The 22656-nt window shown below is 38.9% G+C and overlaps 2 protein-coding genes across 4 annotated transcripts in view; one reads left to right on the plus strand and one right to left on the minus strand.

The window, feature by feature from the left end:
• Window positions 1–17910, plus strand: part of lqf (epsin homolog lqf) — a 55812-nt gene extending 37902 nt beyond the window's left edge. For all 3 annotated transcript variants that reach the window (XM_068775525.1, XM_068775527.1, XM_068775526.1), the window contains exons 3-11: window positions 603–894; window positions 3696–3868; window positions 4929–5128; window positions 8295–8448; window positions 11262–11357; window positions 13254–13374; window positions 14654–14814; window positions 15540–15884; window positions 17176–17910. In XM_068775525.1, the coding sequence (XP_068631626.1) occupies window positions 603–894; window positions 3696–3868; window positions 4929–5128; window positions 8295–8448; window positions 11262–11357; window positions 13254–13374; window positions 14654–14814; window positions 15540–15881 (1539 nt within the window). In that variant the 3' untranslated portion in view covers window positions 15882–15884; window positions 17176–17910. The remainder of the gene's footprint in view (window positions 1–602; window positions 895–3695; window positions 3869–4928; window positions 5129–8294; window positions 8449–11261; window positions 11358–13253; window positions 13375–14653; window positions 14815–15539; window positions 15885–17175) is intronic.
• Window positions 17911–22261: 4351 nt separating this feature from the next.
• Window positions 22262–22656, minus strand: part of sn (fascin domain-containing protein singed) — a 75527-nt gene continuing 75132 nt past the window's right edge. Inside the window, exon 10 of the mRNA XM_068775594.1 lies at window positions 22262–22573. Within this exon, the coding sequence (XP_068631695.1) occupies window positions 22368–22573 (206 nt within the window). The 3' untranslated portion in view covers window positions 22262–22367. The remainder of the gene's footprint in view (window positions 22574–22656) is intronic.

Consider the following 22656-nt stretch of genomic DNA (forward strand, 5'->3'; position numbering starts at 1 on the left):
CTACTCTGAATTTATCTTTTCCGTCCAAGCGAGGGTTGCCAGGAGAAGCCCGTGTCTCCGAGTAGTCCTCGCTACTCAATACCTAAATAATATTCCATTCACCACACTACACACCTACACGGGTATAGTTCCTCTGCGTGCGAATGTCATCGATGTAACTAACAATAGTCCATGGTGAATGTTTACTTCGTAGACTCAATGTCGATGATGCTGTACAAAGTCTAAATCTGCTATCAGGATAACGTGTATCAAAAAAAAATAGTATTATAGCATAAAAAATTCACTTATGTTGATCTCTCGGAGAAGTAACCAGAATACAAGATCGATCGACAAGCGGCATTGGCCACACGTTACGTAAGGCTTCGGACTATGTACTAAAGATCTGAAATGAATTGGATCCCCCAAAGAAAACATGTAAATGGATATCCAGAACAAACATGGTAGTAGTATCTTGGCTGAAGTTTTTTGGCATTATTGAAGCTCCTACGAAATTGTCCAGCTTCCATATTTACTCGCCTTGTTATCATAAAATTGTTTTCCAAAAGTTTGAATTGAATATCGTTATAGGCATGACTTTTAATCAGATTTAAATCTGTTCGAAGGTTAAAGTGCGCGAAGCCACATCGAACGATCCATGGGGGCCGTCGAGCACGCTCATGGCGGAGATCGCCGACCTCACGTACAACGTGATGGCGTTCACCGAGATCATGCAGATGATATGGAAGCGGTTGAACGATCACGGCAAGAACTGGCGGCACGTGTACAAGGCGCTGGTGCTGATGGAATACCTTATAAAGACGGGCAGCGAGAAGGTGGCCATGCAGTGCAAAGAAAACATCTTCGCTATACACACCCTCAAGGATTTCCAGTACATGGAAGAAGGGAAGGATCAGGGTGAGTCATTTTTTTATTACTTTTTAGTCGTCTGTTTTCGGAACAGTCCACCTGATCAAATTGAACAATTGATAAGGTATCATCAAGTGGGCTCGTCTGCCATAAAAGCTTACCCACAGCCGAGCGTCGTCTTTAGTCATCAACCAACAATCTTTAACCCATCTATGCAGAGTTCTGAGAGTAACTTGCGAAGTGGAAATGGGTGGGAGAATTGCTTGCGGCAGCATCGCTTCCTTTTTGGAGTAAGAGGAGAGCCGTCACACTTTCTTGCGGTTTTGTTGCAGAATGGTTTGTGATGTAATTAGGCGTAACAAAACCGTGTAATAGGAAGTGCGGCGAAGGATGGGAGGCGAAGCCTAAATGTAATGTGGGTGCTGTATGATGAATGATAGAAAATATGAAGGATGATAGAGGTGTGGCGTGCATATTGCGCGACTCAAACAGGCGTTGCCTAGCAACGAGCTCTTACCCACGTGTCCGCGCAGTCGATCGCATCGCGGCGGCGTCGGTAATGAAACGGATAGATGATAGATGGCGCCACAGTAGACGCAACAAAAGTTTGCATCGCGCTGTTGAGAGTCTCCGCGCTCATTATAACTTCGAGCGGAGGTGTGGTCAACATTAACAAGAAGCTACAGTACTACCACCACTCCTACAAACCCATCTCTGCAGAGGTCTCAGAGTGACTTGCGAAGTGGAAATGGGTGGGAGAATTGCTTGCGGCAGCATCGCTTCCTTTTTGGAGTAGGAGGAGAGCCGTCACACTTTGGGTGATGGAACGTGGGTGATGTAATTAGGCATAACAAAACCGTGTAACAGGAAATGTGGCGAGGGATGGGAGGCAATGCTTAAATATATGCTGTATGATAGAAAATATGAAGGATGATAGAGGGAATAAAAAGAGAAATAGTGAAAGATGATAGAGGGAAGGTGAAAGTAGGATGGTGTATATCTCTGTCGCAAAAACAAGATGGCGGAAGGACTATATTAATAAAAGAAAACCTATCTCTGCAATTAGTGTTTATTATAATAACATGAGGTGGAGGTAATGTATTTATAATAATAAATGTGTTAAAGATCAAGAAGGGGTCTGTCGTTATAAGACCCGCTTGTGCGCATTCACCTGTGGCAATTGTACCGTAGTGGTAAAACTAGCTGTGCCCGCGACTGCATCCACGTGGAATTTAGCAAAGAAGTTCCGTTAATTTTTTTTTTCGTTTTCGTTATTGTCCATATGGTGCGTGGTTTAAAGAAACATAATGTCACACCAGCCATCTGTTCTGCGCGATATGACCGTCATACGTCGGAGAAATGTACACCAATACCTCGTTTTGCGTCGTTTCGTTTTGCGTTTTTTTTTTCGAAGTTGCGTCGCTTCTTAATTAGTACTAATTTTTCACTGTGCGTCGTTAGATTTTCGTGGTTGCATTGTTTTGGGTTCGAGTCTTTATTTATTTTTTTTGAAATTTTCTTTTTTTTTCTAAAAGATGGCATCACTTTTGTTTCTAATTGAGCCATGCCATCAAAACTCGGGAATTTCCTTCTAACTAATAGTCAACGCAAATTGAATACAGTTTTACTTTCACTTTGTTTTGCTAATTTTAAGAGTTCAGTTTCAATTACGTAGTGTGTTGTAATGTAATGTCTTGTGCTTTTTTTAAAAAAGAGAATAATAATTTTTTACGTGTTGTTTTTGGTTACAAAAAAGTTAAATATTATTCCAATTTATTTATTGGCAGATTTATATTATTTTTGTTTTTCAAATGTTTAATGATTGATTTGATCAATTTTCTTTTTAAAAAGTAGTATTTTCGTGACCCTGGAACCTATCTTCGATCTTTACATGGTTTGCTATAGAAAATCTTAATTCACTTTGCGGCTTTTCAATTTGCCTCGTGTTTTTTTGGAACGTAACCACGACGTAAAGTGAGGTATTGGTGTAAAATAAAAAATTAACGAATTAGTTAATGACAATAATTAAATATCTGTTATTACAAAGTACTTATCGCAAGTACTTAGTCAGCGCAGCTGATGTCAGATCGCGGCCTCGGCGAATACTGATAAGTGCTAATTACACTACGGAAGGTTACGAACTTAAGCTGTGTTCACACAGAAACTTTACACTTATAATGATTCTAAGTAAAATCCAACCAAACACCATTTATCTAAAAAAGATGAAGATATTAATTTATTCAACATTGGAACTTTTAACTAGAGTCTTATTGATGGACAGTTTTTTAATCTATTATATTTTTAACTCTGCTTCGCAATGTGTTATAGTTGTAGAGAAGAAGCAGAAAGAAACTCCACAACAACACATCTTTTAATAGTTTAATAACACAGATTTATACAGATGTAACCTATATGAATTCAAAATAATCAGAAGACGTCACTGCCAAGGATTCTAGTCATTTAACCCTTTCGCTACGAAGCGACTAAAAATGAATTACTCTCTCAGCCATTTATCTATATGATAAGGGCGAAATTGATGTTTTTGGTTTGTATAAGACAAAATATCCGCACAGGAAGCGTGTGCAGATGTCGCGTTGGTAATCAACAAATTAATGATCACGCAATTATTGATACGATATCGTAAAACAAATGTACGCTGTTCGCCGAGAAAAAGCGTCCATAGCCGAGCGCCAAAAGGCGCTGTTCCCAGTGAAAGAGTTGAATCTCCACTTTATTCTAGACAATATATTGTATTCTTATAGATTCTTTTTTCTTTCGCATAATGTGATCAAAGTATATTAAATTTATTAACTACACGAATATATAGAGGCGTCACTTGACTGTTCCAGGTCTTAACGTGCGCGAAAAGGCGAAGCAGCTGGTGAACCTGCTGAAAGACGAAGAGCGGTTGAAGAACGAAAGAGCACGCGCGTTGAAAGCGAAGCAGCGGTTCGCGCAAGGCGCCAGCGCTTTCGGTAGCGATGCGGCTCTTGACTCTCCTTCCAGTCCTACATATCCAGCTGTGAGTTTAATTTGTTATAATCGAGAAGCCCATGTTCAAGGAGTTATTCTCTGGCGTTATGGTCTTCCTGGACATACATACATGTTGATTGGCTATAAATGTAAAAGGTTGACATCATCATATCCTCTATACACTCGTCGCAGGACATAGGCCTCCCTCAAATATCATCACAGCCACCGGTCTTGCTCTACCCATGTCCAGAAACCTACGCCATATTAACCTGCTTGTGTAAGGACCAAACACAGAGTGAGTTATGTTACACTAATCGGTGTAACATAACTCCTGAAGATGCCCCGTGGAGAGGGGTGAAACACCTGTTTTGTGATTTAACGGTGGCAGTTGTGTGATTCGCATTGTTTGCCGCATACGCATTTATCAGCGGGCTGGCGGACGGTGCACTTTGTTGCACGACTACCACTGCACGTGCGGAAGTGACTAAATATTGGTCCTTTTCTTACTTTAGATGGACTTCCGTAAGGTAACGCCTGATTCCATTAATCTGCTTGTGGTTCACGAGCAATGAACCCTGCCCACTGCCATTTCAACCGATCAATCATCCGAGCTACGTCGGTGATGGTTCTTTTACGGATCTCCTCATTTCTTATTAAATCTCACAGCGATTGTCTGTCTCTGTCCCACACCAAACAGGGGAAACAAGGCGCCCCCGGAAGCCAATAAATAAAATCTCGCAGCAGAACTCCGCACATAGCCTTTGCCATTACTCATCAGCTGTCAATTAAATGTATGATACACCCAATACAAAAATCATTGGTTAAAGAAATAATGATTAACGTAATGATAATATAAAAAAATCGTTTTAAAATTAAAATTAATTATTGTGTAGTATCTGTACCTTTAGATTTTGTACCGCCAGAAGTTATTTGCCTGTCGCATTGCAATAGTTTCCAAATTGACCAATTTATACAGGGAGATTGAAAATATATGTAAAAAGCTCCAAAAGTTTTTGCTAACCAATGATTTCATTCATTCCCCATAGCTCTTGTAATCCCATAGTATCAATAGTGATGGTTTAATAAAATATTTGTGCGTATGCTTACAGTTGAACAGTTCGTCCGGCGAATGGGTGGGCGGCGGTCGCGAGGCGGAGCTGGCGCGGCCGCTGACCGCCGGCGAGGAGGAACTGCAGCTGCAGCTGGCGTTGGCGATGTCGCGCGAGGAGGCAGAGCGAGAGGAGCGGCGCCGGCGCTCCGACGACGTGCGCCTGCAGCTCGCCATCAGCCAGTCGCAGCACGACCTGCAGTGAGTACCCGTACCTTATACATTAGCACACACACACAGGCTTCGACGCAGAAATGTTAAAAGAACCAGAACACATTTGCATACGCCACACAGTCGCAGACATCACGAATAAACATATCACAAACACCACCATACAGAAAAAAGAGAGATAGAGAATTAGAAAGAGTAAGAGATAGAGAGAAAGAGAGGAAAAGAGCGAGAAAGATATAAATAGGTAGAGAGAGGGACGGAAAGAGTAAGATACACACAAACGCCACACCCTACAACTACCTTCAAGTACGTGCACACTTACAGCTTGTGCAGATTTATGAAATAAGAAACGATAGATATGGAAACAGTCAAAAGTTAAACTAACAATACAATTATTAATTTCCCTATTTAGCGTAGACATTTCATATAAGAATTGTCTAATCACTTAATATTTACAACCTGCTTCATAAGTCCATAACAGAAATATTCCAGGATATGTTCATATACCATCTACAAAGATATTTTTGGTAGAAAAATTACACAATAAAATAATTATTCAATGGAGCAAAAAATATTATAAATTTAGTTGAAATAACAAAGAATTATATCGGCAGTGACCTCAGTCCTCTGTCTACCGTCAATACTGTACCATACAGTCAGTCCGACCATGCGTTCTACATCAGGTAAATACAACAAGAGGTATGGTTTGGATTGGGCTAAACTCATCTTTCACCAGCTAGGAGTTCTTATTTGAAGTATTTATTTTTTCATTCATGTCGATCAATATACCCCCACTTGAAGGTGTAAGCCTCCTCCTCCAAAGATCTTGATGACCGGTCTTGTATTGCTAGCATCCAGCTACTTATCATGACCTTGGTTATGTCGTCGTTCCACATAGAGAGGGTCCTGCCCATACCGCGTCGCCTTTTTGAAGTGTAATAAACTATCATGTGACAAAACTCTGTGCAAAAGAGACACCTGACCATAGTTCTCTCTTTCACGCTGTCAATGATATTGCTGTCAATGTGATATTTGCTGTCAATGTGATATTTGCTGTAAATGTGATATTTGCTGTCAATATGATATTTGCTGTCAATGTGATATTTGCTGTCAATGTGATATTTGCTGTCAATGTGATATTTGCTGTCAATGTGATATTTGCTGTCAATGTGATATTTGCTGTCAATGTGATATTTGCTGTCAATGTGATATTTGCTGTCAATGTGATATTTGCTGTCAATATGATATTTGCTGTCAATGTGATATTTGCTGTCAATGTGATATTTGCTGTCAATATGATATTTGCTGTCAATGTGATATTTGCTGTCAATGTGATATTTGCTGTCAATGTGATATTTGCTGTCAATGTGATATTTGCTGTCAATTAATGTATGGTACAGTTTCGTGAAATCAATTTCAAATTCAAAATCTGTCAAAATGAATTTAAAAATTTTTTTGAGAGATATATACAGGTGATTGGTTGTAGATGTAAAAGCTTTAAACTGGTGAAACTATAGCCTTTTTGCCTTCTATTATTGTAAGCTATACTTTATTCAAAAGTTAATGGTTTCAAAAATAATATTATTTTTATACATAATAATGACATAGTAAGATTTTCGTTTTAAAAATCCGGATTCTTAAATATTAAAATTAATTATTGTTTACGATCTGTCTCTGTAGACTCTGCCAGAAGCTAATATAAATAAATAAAAAAAAATTCAATTATTTTATGCAAGCTGATTGAGAATATGTGTTTTTTAAACTTTTACATATATAATCAATATACGCTATACCCGGTAAACAGGTAATAGTGGTCGTTATAAGTATCAGCTATCTGTATAAGTCACCTTTATATAGTTTACTTTTCATATTGAAACGTAATCCCTAATCCCACATAACACAATATAATCGCCCATCCCCCATTACTAATCCCCCATCTCTCCTTCATCCCCCCTCCCTAGAATGCAGGAGTACGTACGTCTGTGCGCTGGATCGTACACCCTGTACCGTCCGCCCGTAGCTCCTTACTGCTGGTTCTTTGGATGTATAGAGTGCTTGCCTCGTACACGGTTAGTTTAACTGATGGTTTGTTTGGTAGTTAGTGTAGTTAGTTAAACACAACGGTAATAGTATATAGTATAGGTATAGTACACGGCGATAAATATTGCACATCGACCTTTGGAGAGAGACAATCGGCTAATTTCGGCTTCGTAGAGCACTGTCTCTGTCCCACACTACCCATTTGACGTTTTGTCAGTCGTATTTTGTGTGACAGAGATAACGCTTCTTCTCTTTCTGTCTCTTTACAAAGGTCGATTTGCAATATTTTTCACCGGGTATTGTATGAGGTATGATAGTAAAAAGTGTATTTTTGTTTTTTAATATTTTAAGAAGTATTTTTACAAACAAAAACAATTTTTAGTCAACCGATAATTATGCGTCTATATAAAGGTTATATCAAATGAGGATAAGAACTAAAAGTCCAAGCTTAGCTAGTCCTTGACCAATGATATCGCAGAAAACTAGAAAGTTGTGTTCACATTAACCATTTAAAGTGAGCTAGTTATATATGTCTTCTATAAATAGAAGCAACGTTAGTAACATATGCCCAGATGATGCGGTGTTAAAAAAATTTAATCATTTCGTTTCTTTAAATGAATACAGGATGTTTTGTTACATGTGTAAATGCTTATTTATATATATTCAAAAAACTTTAGTTTTAGAAATAATAATAGTTATGTAAATGGCATAATAAGTATGTTTTTGAAATTGGAATACTAGATATTAAAATCAATTATTGTTTATTATCTCTCCTTGTAGATTATTGCCAGAAGTTGTCAGCCAGTCTCATTCCAATAGTAACATATTCCAGAGTGATCACTTTATAAAGAGTGATTAGAATTTTTTTGACAAATGAGCTATACATTCATCACTTGTCACATTGAGAAATTTGTATATAAGAGATTTTAACCTTTGTATATATGAACTCACTGGAACAATAAGACTTGAAATTTGGTGTGAACATTCCCTTCATCGAGTAGAATTCAGCTAAGAGGTAGATTTTACGAAATTACACCTTTCCTTCCTGAAAGGGGATGTCCCTTAAAAATCATTGGCTTACGCGGCGTTCATTTCTATAGAGATTCCAATATATGGTGGATATCCTGTGACTGAAATGATGATAATTGTTCACCAGGACTCAGGCGGGTGATAAGAAGCCGGAGGCGTCGCAGCAGTCGCACCTGTTGGACCTGCTGGATGTGAACCTGAGTCCGAGCGTGCCGGCGCCTCCAGCGACAGCTGCCGCGCCGCTGGACCCTTGGGGCCTGCCTTCACCGCAGCACAAGCAGGTAACAAACACGTTTTCATTATTATTAGTAAAAAATGTTTAAATATATATATATATATATATATATATATATATATATATATATATATATATATATATATATATATATATATAACGTTTGACTCTTGACGGTCTCCTGGAAAAAAGTCTAATGCCCGTGCCATTACGTCTTATTACTCAACATCGGAAACTTATGCTAAAAACTGATAAAAATTTAAATACTGTTAAAAATAGATTTAAGAACATTTTTATTATAAGGATAAGTACTTGCAGTCGTATTCCAATAAGCAATTTAGGCTTTATTATCTTATTAACAAAAAACAAAGATTTCACACGGTCGTAAATTCACGTCTGCGGGTCCTAATGGTTGTTATACTATTGTAGCTAAATAATATGGTAATAATAATTAATAACGTTAAAATAATCGATTCAAAAAGGTATATAAATACTTGAATAAAATTATTTTGAATTGATTTCCTGTTGAAATTTCCCAACAGCCGCATTGTTTCGACATCGGCCGGATGACCGATGCCATGGTAAGAATAACATAAAGGCTAGATTTCATTGCCACTTCAACCATGAATATCTACCGTCCAGTGATGGTATAGTGACACCATCATTGCAACACATACTATCAATTACATATATCATATACTAAAGTATCAACTAAGACATTGAGCAATGGTAGCCCAGTAGTGGAGGTATCTGACTTCGAATCCCACGACACAATAATTCTAGAAGATGGACACCAGAGACCTCTGTATTCCATAATAACAAAATACAATCGCCACTTCGCCTGCCAAGCGTGGCAATTATGATATATCGCCATAGATATCTTTGAGAAAGACCTAAGACGAGCATAGAAAAGGTAAATAAAGGGTGTTTGGTTATATATGTAAAAACTTAAGGGGTGATTGTATGGCTCATTTGCTGTCTATGTATGGTATATTGTACAGTAAAATTGTTAGTGTTATAAATAATACTAGAGTGAGAAAAAGCATCTTCAAAATCACATCGCAACATACATTTAGCTATTGTTTACTATGTAGTTAAAAAAATCGGCAGAGGGCTTTTAATTTATATCTCTTCGACTTTATATCTATATCGACATTACTTCAAAGAAATTCATCTTAACCCTTTTCTTGATAACGTATCTGTAGAGATACATCAGAATTAAAAAAAAATAGTGACTTCAATTTTGAACGCAAAGTAATCATTTGTATGTTTCGAATGCTTGTTCAGTTTTTTCTGTTGGCATCCTTGGGTCTTAAAAGTCAAGTGGTTGAATATTAATGTAATATTAAAAAAAATCTGCCAAGTTTAGGGTTAAGAACGTGAGTGACAACGGATGGTCATGGCGTCAGTTCTAGGTTAAGCTCCTGGGGAATGGCTGCTCACCAGAACACTAGGTCAGACTCACATAGTCCCCAAATCGACATACATACATACATATATATATATATATATATATATCCATATATATATATATATCCATATATATATATATATATATATATATATATATTTATACACATTTAAAAAAGAAGTCTCGGATTTATGAAACTTGACTATCCGTCCTTGTAAACTTTGTACTACTAGAAGCAGTTGCATTCCAAAAGAAAAAATATATAAACTATATATATATTGATATATAGAAACAGGTGTAAAATCTTAAAAGCTTTAACACCTATAACCAATCATCCTGTATAGTGTATCCTGTTAAAATTTGCCAACAGCCGCAGAGTTTGGAAGTAGGGAGGTCACCCGAGACCATGGTGAGGAATGTACAAGAATATGTATGGCTAGAGTTCATTGTCGTTCATACGTACTACTTGTCTAGTTACAGTGTTTCCCAAACTTTTTATACCCCACCTAATCGTTACGCCCCCCTATGTAATATACATAAAATTAATATTAAGGCGAAATGGTTAAACTCACATACTTTTCAATTATCTGCCAGAGGGATGTAGGACCCACTGTTGGGTAACACTAGTCTAATGGATGGTAAGATGTGTATACCAATAGAAAAAAAGGTAGAAAAATGTCTACCATATATGTCATCAGTTTAGGCTACTACACTAAGATACTTTGTAGTTTTGTTTGTAGTCAGTATAGTTTTATCTAGAAAGACATTGAAACGTGTAAAGGTGAAAACGCTAAAACAAATTAGTATTGCCATTATATTTTTAAAATATTCATCTAACTAAACACATATACACATTTTTTGTAATGATAAATCTCATCTTACATGGCTCGGATATCATCATAGTTTGTAAAACCTAAATCACGTGATTTATTTTCTTTCGGTTTGATGTATAATAAAAATTTAAATATCAGAGAAATAATTTAAATGTAGTAACAAAACTAGGGACTAGTTTATACAATTATATGTACAAATAATTACCATCTGTATGTTTGTCAGAACAGAATCGGCAAGTAATTAGTTATTTATAACAATAGATGGCGTTAGGTATCAAGCCTTATAAGGTAGTTATGGAAACATGGTAACCAAACATTCATCACCATTTCATCCGTAAAAATAAAATTGACATTGGTCACACAAGCCAGCACCTAGCGTCTTCTGGTGAACTTACTCTGCGCTGATCACTGGTCCTTCCTCCAGGATATTAAAGCTACAGCAGATACTTACTAGGCTATGGTACGCTTCTACTTTATTGACTACTAAATTAGAGACATGGTCAAGGTTGGTAGGCTGGATGTGAACTTTGTGGTAATCGTTGAGGAAGCCCCAAGTCTTGCAGTGGACATCTATCAGCTGAGAAGAAACAAAACTAATGGAAGTGTTTAATGCAGGATACATCGCCGGACGGATGGTCGGCAGTCGGCAGCCCGGCACGCGACGGCTGGCCCGCGCAGATGCCACCAGATCCCTGGGCCCCTGTTCAACTGGTAAACTAAAAATTTATATATCTAATATATAAAATTCTCGTGTCACGTTGTTCGAACTTGAACTCCTCCGAAACGGCTCGACCGATTTTTACCAAATTTTACATGCGTTTTCAGTATGTCTGAGAATCGGCTACTATCTATTTTCTTTACCCCTAAGTGATAAGGGTGGTCCACCCCTAAATTTTATTTTTAATTTTTTAGATAATTTTTTTGGTTTTTATTTTATTATGATACAGCATACAAAAATACATACAAACCTAAATTTTCACCCCTCTACGATCAACCCTTATCTTACATTTGTTAATTAAAAACTTTAATTTTTTTTGCAAAACAACGTTTGAGGGATCAGCTAGTATATATATATATATATAAACTAAGAATAGATTTTCTTCCCAAACGCCGATACTGCGCATAGAGTGCTCCGCCATTGAGAAAGGAAGATGGAATTATGGAATGATAGAAGGAAGAAAAAACGATATTGTGAACTATGGAAGACGAGGACGAAAATAAAAATTCATGTGAAAAAATTGTTAAGAAATAAAAAACCCTGTTTTCAACAAAATAGGGGTGGAAGGAGAGGTCTCGATAGCGGAGGCCTCATAAAAAAAAATGCTCCGCTAAATTCAGTTAAACACAGCCCTGGTCGAGACGTTCACAGGGCACCGGGGGGATTCTCGGAGTACCTCCACAGGTTCAAACTGAAGGAGAGTTCCTCGTGCAACTGTGACCTTTGTAGACCTTGTATGATATACTAAATACTTAATAATGCCACAGAAACTTTATATAGTCAATTTTAAAAAGATTATGATAGGTTATTTAAATCAATCTTGGGTTTATGAAATAAACATGATGTTTTAGACTATAAATATAAATGAATTATAAATAGATAATTAAAAAAATAAAAATGACCGGTATCTAGGTAAATATATTTATTATTCATCTGATTTTATTAAATTTATAATATTTTTTTAAAATGTTTTTGTAAGTCTATGGCACGTTTTGTTTGACTGTTTCGCAAATTGCAAATTTTCCTATTTGGCAATCCTTATAAATTATAGTAAAATTATTAATAACTATAATGAATATGGTTGTCTTAAATTTCATTACACACTTTCTTTGACTCCCCTAGATAATTAGATAAAATTTTAGAGTTTTTGAAATTAACGAAATTTAAACAATTTAACAAAAATCTTTCTCATCATTTTTGGTAGCGCAATGGTGGAGGACTGAGATTCGTGATCGTAAGTAGAGGGTTCGATTCTCGGGACACAATTGTAAACGTAATTGACACTCTGTGCAATAATTATATAGGATTGTCACTGCTCACCATCAAGTTTATAGAGGATGGGTAGCAGCGTCTTCTAATTACCATAATATCCTACGCCGATTACCAACCTACCAAGCGCGGCTATTATTGTATATCCCCCCTACCTTTGGGGGAGGCCTATACTTTGCAGCTGATGTCGATGGGCTGAAATGAACAAATATATATTTAATGGAATCAGGCGTTACCTTGCGTAAGTCCATCCTAAGTAAGAAAAGGACCACCAGGCCAGCCCGTTGTAACATAACTCCTCTGAAGATGCCCCGTGGAGGGGTGAAACACATGTTGAGTGAATTAACGGTGGCAGTTGTGTAATTCGCATTGTTTGCCGCATACGCATTTAACAGCGGGCTGGCGGGCGGTGCACTTTGTTGCACGACTACCACTGCATGTGCGGAAGTGGCTAAATATTGGTCCTTTTCTTACTTAAACAAATATATATCTAAAATAAAAATATTGTAAGAATATCTTTATTTTTAATATGTCGGTATTGAAGAATCATAAAGGCGAACGTACCTTATTCAGTATTTAAACTGTTGTGGATTTAATTTCATTAATTCGGTTGTTTTCAGAGCAAGCCTGTTTCGACGCTTTCGTCGCCGAGTTCAGGCGAGCTGCAGCAGTTCGACGCATTGTCGCAGCGTGCGCGCACGCAGCCAGTCGAGAACGATCCCTTCGATCTATCATTACTGGGTAAAGATTCATCGTCATAACCGTTATGCCAGACGATGGGTGGTCCGAAGATATCAAGGTAACAGGAAGTCGTTGGATGCAGGTAGTTCAGGACTGGTTTTCTTTTCAGCCGATGAACCCCCACTGCAAGAAATGGATCTCCCAAAAAGATCCCCACGACTACTAGTCTTGTGGTGCTACCAGCAACATCCACATACCTTGATGTCTTCATTTCACCCATTGGAGGCCTCCAAAGACAAGCAATTCTTCAAGTCACATAACTTACCATCACATTGGTGATGGTTCTTCTACAGATACCATTTGTGATTAGATCTTTCAGTAAATTACCTAGCATGGCTCTTATAAGGTCTATTTTAAACGACATCGTTTCGGATCTGTAAGTCATCACCTGCAACACACATGTCAAAGAACTTCAACTTACAAAAAATTCAACTGAGTTATAACATAATAATTTCTTTATATCCGCCTCGATACTTAGTATTGTCAAAATGATCAGCTTGTCGAAGTTCAATATTAAAAATTAGTGATAATTTAATTTATTGGTGTAGTGTAAACGATTCCTTACAAATAAATTTTTTACAAGAGAGATGCCATTGATTGTACATTTAAATGGTTTCTCTAATGATCGCTCTAAGGAAAAGATATGTTGAGACTGAAACGGACTGACGTTCGGTTGGCTCACAGTCCGTCTCAGCCCGGGTACAGCTAACGTCACGTACTATCATCATCATGCACAAATTCTTGGATATTGTATAAGGGCATCAAACAAATACAAAGGATCCCGTAAACTAACTTCATCACTATGATGATGTCATGTGATGGTCGCATCTTGATTATGTAATCATTGAAGTTAGCAACTTCAGACGAGAAATTCCTCAAGTCAAGTCAGTGATGGCTCTTTTGCGGATATCTTCATTTTCCATGTGATCTCGCAGCGAAGATCAGCCTGGAAGGAGCATAGTCTTCCACTGTTAGATGTCGTTCAGCGTTCCTATAAGGTCCGCCGTAAATGACCACGTCTTAGATCCATGAGTCATCACCTACAACACACGGATCATCAGTGACCTTCCTAGCTTCAGATCTTGCATAGAAAAAGTTGATTATATTTTGAGTACCCGACGCGTAAAAATAGAGCAAGATGTTTTAAATCACTTTGTAGTTTAATAGAGAAATAAAGCTTAAACAATGATATAAAAATTTGTCAATTCCTGCCGTTATTGAATTTTGTCTAACAAGACATCTGTCAATTTATTTATCTTGATTTACATTTACAATACAGGTGATAACCTCGGTACACAGTCGTCTGCGGTGAAGAAGTCTCCGTCGGCGTTCCTCGGTGAGAACTCTGCGCTGGTCAACCTGGAGCGCCTGCTGCAGCCGACTGCGGAGCCACCTGCCCCCAACCCGTTCACAACGGACACCCAGCAACCACAGCCACCGGTATGCATCATCACCAGAACTGATCAAGTCTAAAAAACCTCACGAGTATCCTTGAAAGCTTGGGATCATGTTTAGTGATCACTTGTGTGATGAAAATGCCAGAAAAACTCAATTTCATAAAAACTAGAATAAGATCAGACAATAGCTATAGATAAATTAAAAGTAGGTTGGGAAGCCCATGCCTAATTCTACAAGAGTGGTGATCACGTACCAATAGACCCAACGTGGGTCGGCCCCGCCACCAGGTGGAGCCACGACATAAGGTCGCGATAAGTCGCTGGTGGCAGCGCAAGATTAGTCCTCGTGGCGATCTTTGGGGAAGGCATAAACCTTGCATTGGGCTTCTTCTATAAACTCTTTAGACGTGTTTCCAAGCCGAGGTCCTCTCGCGGGCCCTTATGCGTCAGGTCGAAACGCAATCTAAGATAAGAAAAGGACCAATATTTAGCCACTTCCGCACATGCTAATTTGATGTATAAACGCGCCTGTTCAGCTTGGCATGCTGATCTTAAATATTTAATGGAATCAGGCTTTACCTCACGGAAGTTACTAAATATTGGTCCTTTTCTTACTTAGGATGGACTTCCGCGAGAAAACGCCTGATTCCATTACGCAATCTAAGATGGCTGACCGAGTCGACAGAGCCATCAAACTTAGTTAATAAATAAACATTGGTAAGATAGACAGTGAGCTTTTGATTCTGTTAACCAAAAATAACTGAACAGGCGCGGCTGACGATCAATGAACTCAAGCAACAACAGATGGGGCTCGGCGCTGGGATCGCCTTCCCCTCCGCCTCACCGAGCTTCGGTGCCCCTGCCAACCCGGGCGCTCTAACCAACGCAGCCCCCGCCGCCGGACTACTGCCTAGCGTGACCCCTAGCACCGGTCTTCTTGGCGGAGTAAACTCCAACCCTGGGATACTAGGAAGCGTGGCTCCCAGCACTGGGCCGATGTTGCAAACGGCAGCCAACCCGGCGGACCCATGGGCGCCTGTGGCCGCTCGTGCCGCCTCCCCTTGGTCACCGCCTCCACAACGGCATACACCAAACCCCTTCCTCTCCTAGCCGGTAAGTATCTCATTTTACCATCACTGGTATATGTTAGGTAATACCCACCACAGTTAGGTGTAGTTTCGGCTAGATTCCGTAATGACAATCGGGAAGTGAGTGTACCTTACAGCTTCATCACCAGCTCGTAAAGTCAAGTAGTGCGTACGCGCATAGGGCACTCACCTTTATTAATACTGTTGTCTAATAGGGTGAAGACAAGATCTACCGTAAATTGATCCTTCGGGCTAGTGTTTTGGTGTAACCTAATTATTGGGAACTTTGGGGACAGTATAATCAACAAATAAGGAGCAACTTGGAAAGTGTGATGTGTACACTGTGGGTGGAGATCACACGCTTTGTAAAAGACGCAGCAACATTCAAATAATGTATGGCTATGCCTTGCAGGGGAGAGACCATGGGCAAACGGCAGGTTTTCTATAACTATAAGCATTACAGCTTCTTCTCGAACTGCTAACACATTCTAAAGTTTTAGTAGATCCAGTCAAGGTTTGACCTTGAACAAAATGTCGATGAAAGTCATACTATGGATTACTCCATGGAAAATCTGCTTAAGCTAGAACTCTGCCAGTTAAGGCAGTTATGAAAAAAGAGATATTATGAGAGCCTTGTCATATCCAAGCTACGGAAACCGTTAACTTAAAACCAAATAAAGATAGCAATTTATGCAGATTCAACTTCATATTCATCATTCCAGCAGTACGAAGTTCACTGCTGGACTTAGACCTCTATCCAGCATCTTCCGATGACTTTCACGAGGGGGCTACTTTTTGGGTGTTCATCTTGTAGACATCCTACGCTGCGTTGTGGTCCTCATGTCAATCTTCCCGTGTTCTCCACTCCTGAACCATAAGATCCCATCAAATACTTCTTCTGTGGCTTGCCCACTCCCACTTGAATTTGCTACTCAGCTGGCTTTACTTTTGGTTGCCTATCTCATTTTTGATTGGATAACAATAGCCTTTTCTCCATGGGTTGTTCAGTGAATGAGTTGAGCTTCCCAATGAGGTCTGTAGACTAGGAGAGACCAGGAGTTTTTGTGCCTTGAGTTATAAATGTTATCTGGTATAAGAGATGTTTTTATCGAGTAGCGACCACGGGCTGGTATATGTGGCGCAGGTACGCCCCCCACTTGGTGAACCGACGATATAGTCAAAGTAATAAATGTATTCGGTCATCACAAGGGCCAGTCATCGTCTTTCATCATCTTTGGACGAGGCATATACCTTGTAATGATGATAAGAAATTTGCAAATCTCATCGCAGCAGATTTCATGATGGTGTCGTTGCAGAGCATACGCTGAGGGCGCGGAGGTGGAGCTGATGTTGCACCATGCAGGAAAACAGGCAGCTCCTCAATGCATCATCACCACACAGCACCACACGCCTCTCTGCGGACAGTACTAACCACCGGCATGCACCAACTGCTTCCTACAAGAATCCTGTTGGAAAGTAGACAGGGGAGAAGGTTTTTATCCCCACTTTAAACCTCCTGGACAATTATCATCAGCTTAAAATGATGCAAGCGTTCTCAATAGCAATATTTACGTCTATCCTGCATCTATTCTGAATTCCTGCGACCAATTGATACAATCACACGACAACAAAACTCAACAGCACTATAAGTGTCTTTATCAAATGACATTTATACACATCCGTTAAATCCAACACTACAGTAATTCCGCTTTTAACACGTTTTACCAGTACGCGCTATTCATTCTCGAATAACGCGCACACGTGACCCCGTATAACGCGGTATCTGCAAATGATACACGTTTAATCGCGTTAAACGGGGCGTAAGTCGAATTTAACTTATTAAGAACTATTTGCGAAATGTGCAGACACACAAGCATTCAATTACACGACAGAGAAGTATAAAGAAATCCCACGCGTTATAGAGGGCGTAATATTTATTAACTTTAAATTGTGCTAAAGAGGAGAATGGAGAAGAACACAACATAGTCGGCCAGTGAAGGCCAGAAGTAACAAGAGTCTATCACAGAATCCGTTGTCCCCACCAAATAAACCAATAATATATATATATATATATATATATATAATATAAATGTTATATATATATATATATATATATATATATATATATATATATATATATATAACATTTAAAAACAAACTTGTCTTTAGTTATTGTGTGTTCAAAGACTTATGCAAATTTAACTGATTCAGGACTAAGGATAGGATGGTTTTGTTAGAAAATAATAACTCCGTGATATATATATTAAACCAAAATAGAAATTAATATTTTTTTATATTACAAATTACATTGTCAAGACTTCTTCAATCTTTTGCAAGTGTTATTGTAGACATGTAAAATTTGTGGTGGTTATTTAATATCACCAGTCTTCGATATGACTTTTCTTTGGAATATTTTTCATACAACCTCCATGTTGGTATTAAATGTTACCGGTGGCTCTGTTGTGATGAAACAAGGTTCTTGAAGCTCCTTAGGAATTATTTGGTGGGGACAACTTTTTTAACCACTACAAACCTTTAATGTTATTACACATTATAAAACAAACTTATCCAACACTTGCCAGTAGTTCAAAATTAACAACATTCACATCGAATACTGAATTATAATATATATATTTTTACACTGAACATTTAACCAACGATCCGTTTACTATCAAATTAACCAGATAAGAGATTTACATTTGGTTTAAGTTTGAATAGACCAGGTACTGCGTAGACAACCACGTGCGATGGATACCAGCAGAAAATAGGATCCGAAAGAAAAATAGTTTGTAATTTTATACATAGAGAACCCGCACGTGGACAAAGTATTAGCAACTAAACCGAGGCACTTGCCAGGTGAGTTACTAAATTGAATGTAATTATATTGTATCAAAGGATTTCCACAGTATAGTAATATTTTACTTTTGAGGGTAGATGTGATTTTGAAAGTCTGTTTTTTGCTATTAGTCAATTATAGATGATAATTGGTATTGGCTATGATTCTAATCTCTTATATCCAAAGCTATGTCAATATAGCTTGGCTAGAGATATATTTTTGCCCGAATTTAAATTTTTTTTAGCTAAAATATAGAATGCCTTTTGGATGTAAATACTGTGGGAATCCGCATACGTCCATAGAGCGAAGGCCGCGGGGGGAAAGTGAAGCTATAAATCGTGCCTTAGTATGTACTGTTTTTGTATGGAATATGACTCGTTCCCCGCCCGCGCGACATCACATATCCAAGTGACAGCTGTCAATATCAAACTGACATTAGGTGGCGGAAGTGACAGCTGTCAATGTGACATTTGGTAGTCTGCCAGCTGTCGATGTCAAAGTGACACGACAGCCGGCCGCAAGGGGGCGTTCGTGTGAACACTGTCATCGGTGTAAATGAAATTTGGACGCCACCAGCGCGACTTCGATGAATTATATATATTTTTATAGCGGCCATTTTGTTTAGTTACCGCGCTCGCAGGCGGTCCTGTGGCAGCCGACGCTTCGCTCCGGCGATGGGGGAGGGTAAATAGCGCCGTCTCGCTCGCATACAGTATTATCCGTTGATGGAAATAAAAGTAAAAGCCGGTAGTATAAAACAGTGGGCGATACGGTGACTTGACTGCCGGGGCGAAGACGACGGCTTTGTGTGTGTGTGTGTTGCGTAAGATTCCAATTTTGTACGAAGCAGCTCGGGCTGCGCTTGCGCTGTCCTTATAGTATTGTTTACAACGAGCTGTTTACCGGAGCGGCGTTGCCAGCGCGACGCCACCTCTTTCCTCATTTCGCTTTATTTTAACTCGCAGATCCAAACGGTTATTGTTTGTTTATCAGTTATTGTAGATAAATTATTTTTAATATATTAATTTTTGACCAATAAATCGCATCGCTGCTGACCAGCGCGTCACTAGCTAGGGAGAACTGTAAAGATTTAATGTAACTATTTAATTAAAATATATAAGTTTTTCAACAGTCGACTTTCTTTTTGCGACACCCCCCTCCCCTTCCAACCCTCGTTTGTTCGGTTATTTAACACTAATAAGTTTTTAGGTGTTTTACTGCAACACAACATCTGCGTTCAAAACTTAGACATTATTAACCCAAGTAAGTACCATAGAGCAGTGTTTTCCCACCTCTTCCGTATATAACATTAATTTTTTTTTATATTAAAGCGAAAGGTCTGAGCTCGTGTCAATTTTCGTATTGCCCTACTATGGGACTTGGGCCCCACGTTGGGAATGCTATAGAACCTGTAGATGTGGTTAAAGCCACCAATACTAGGTGAAATGGTGATATAGTCAAGGTCATTGTCGCTGGATACAGAGACAAAACCGGTCATCGTGTGATCTTTGGAGATTTATGCCTTGCAGCAGGCGTGTATTGGTTGACATGATGATGTCCTTTAACTAAAGTGTTTTTAAATTGTACAACAGCAATTATTGTTTGGTGGCAAATATAGATTTCCACACAGCGAGCAGAAATGATGATCGGGTTCTGTAGTGGAGATCAAGGGTCGGTGACCGAAGCGTAGGAGGTCCAAATGCCAGGCAATGACAACGTTTTTAAAGTTATAAGACTGTGGATGGAGGCAGCTTCTAGCCATCCAGTATTGGACTACAGCTAAAATGATGAAATATCCCTTAGATCACTAACACTTCCTTAAGGTTTTACCTAGTACTTATTTCTAGAGATATAATTAAGCTTTTACTAGTAGAGAGGGTAGTCTGAAAATCCCTTTGGATATCTTGCGCATCCATATTCATATGTTTTTTTGTTATACCCTCACTTAATTCCATTGATGATTCTTATCGCAGATGACTGAACCTCTCACTCGGCCTTTGTGTTTGGAAACCACACCAATCCATCGTTCACCTCAGTTGAAAGAGGAAGTTCAAAGTTCCCCACTCTAAACAGAAGGTTCGACTAGGGACTATACTACACATCTACAAACTTAAAGGTTGTTTGCATATTAGTATCTATAACTGTTTTATGTTCTTATTAACTGCATTTAATAAGTTTTATGAATAACTCCATGATTGCTACCATCACCATTCTGCGTTTATGTCATTATGAGCGCTTAGGTTTCCAGATCCTTACGCTGACTCCAAGGCTTCCGAAGCAGAAAGAATTCCAAGTTTTGTTTACTGATGTATTAGATATTATTATTAGTAATTTGACATGTGTACCAGCCGTGGGACATGAGTACGGAGGGATAATAAAAATCAGCGTACAATATGATTATAATTTATTTATTAATAGTTTACAAAGACGTTATCGTACAAACATTACATTAGGATCAGCACAATTCGCAGTACAAACACTTAGACAGTTATTTGTTCGTTAGAAAAAACGAGGCGCCGGTCGCCGGCGAGTTGAGCCGATAAAAATAAATATTGGAATATAAAACCGACCGGCCGGACCGCCTGCGCCGCTGGAATATCAAAACCGCACACAACCGAGTGGCGTACTATCACTAGACGTAAGTACAAACCCGAGGGGAATACCCGAGCGTCGGATCAGTCAGGGACGGGTCCCGAGCGAATAAATAATACCTTAATAAGAAAAATGTATAAAAACCGAGTACTTAGTAAGCGAAAAATAAATCTACCCTCGCGATAAATGTTTAAGCGATATCTCCATACGATCACATTGCAGTCGACACCTTAACCGAACTAAATGCCGCCGCGGGGACTTCCCCGGATATGAGAGGGGAGTTCCCCTAATACAAAGCAATATTTAGTCACCGCTTGAGGTATGGATTGAGGGCGCAATTGACAATACACGAGATATGAGAACAGATAAATCTTAAGATAAACATTTTAAAAACTGACTTAATTAGATATTATTGTTTTTTTTAAGTCATGCCTCAAGCTGTGACTAGAAATTGCTTTTTATAATACCACGCTGATAAACCGACACACCAACCCACTGAAACTATATATATATGATAGAAGCAAATACAGCATTACATAAATATCTATAAATTTTATGTATTCTGATGCATTGTGATATTTCAGTTTTAATACAATAGTATTTTGGTCAAAAAAGTATAATTACAAAAAACTGTTTTCTCCATCTCTCTCTTTTAAAATGAATCCGGATGGAGATTGCTACATTTGCCTCCCTTATATACTACTTCGTTACATCTGATTTATGTCTTAAATACCGCATCAAATCTGATAAATAATCTTAATTAAATGGTGTGGGAGATAGAGTAGGAGACTACTTGAATAGATGGCAAATGATTTGTTTATACGAGTGTGAGATGGAGAAGTAGTCTCCTCTTGTATAGAGAGCAAATCATAAATTCTTGTGGAGTAAGACATTTCTAGGTGGTGTTTATATGTCATTTCAAGGACACTTGACACGGGTTTGGAGATTCGAGTTCCTGATAAGTTTTATAGTGGTTGGAATTGGAAGTAAGATGATCTGAAGGTGTTTAGATGTCATGTCAAGGGGGATATGTGACATGGGTTGGATGGTGGGGGTGTGGTGGTGCGGCGTGGGCGCGGTTTAGTACTCCCAGAGCGTGGCGTGCGCGAGGTCGGGCCCGGCCAGGCGGAAGGCTCCGTTCTTGTGCGCGGCGAGGTAGTGCCCGCCGACAGCAGCGCGCACGGCCAGGCGCGTGGGCTCGCGCAGCTCCAGGTGGAAGCCCTGCGGCCGGTCCGCATCACAGGACACGCTCTCACTGTCAGCCAGCCAGTACTTGCCCTCTCGTCCTATGAAACACACAAATTCATTCTCATCACCCTCCGCAATAGTAATGTATGTATATATATATATATATATATATATATATATA

The sequence above is a fragment of the Battus philenor genome, unplaced genomic scaffold (genome assembly GCF_028537555.1).
Source record: "Battus philenor isolate CCGP_79_NKW_IND1 unplaced genomic scaffold, ilBatPhil1.0.hap1 SCAF_9, whole genome shotgun sequence".
NCBI lineage: Eukaryota > Metazoa > Arthropoda > Insecta > Lepidoptera > Papilionidae > Battus > Battus philenor.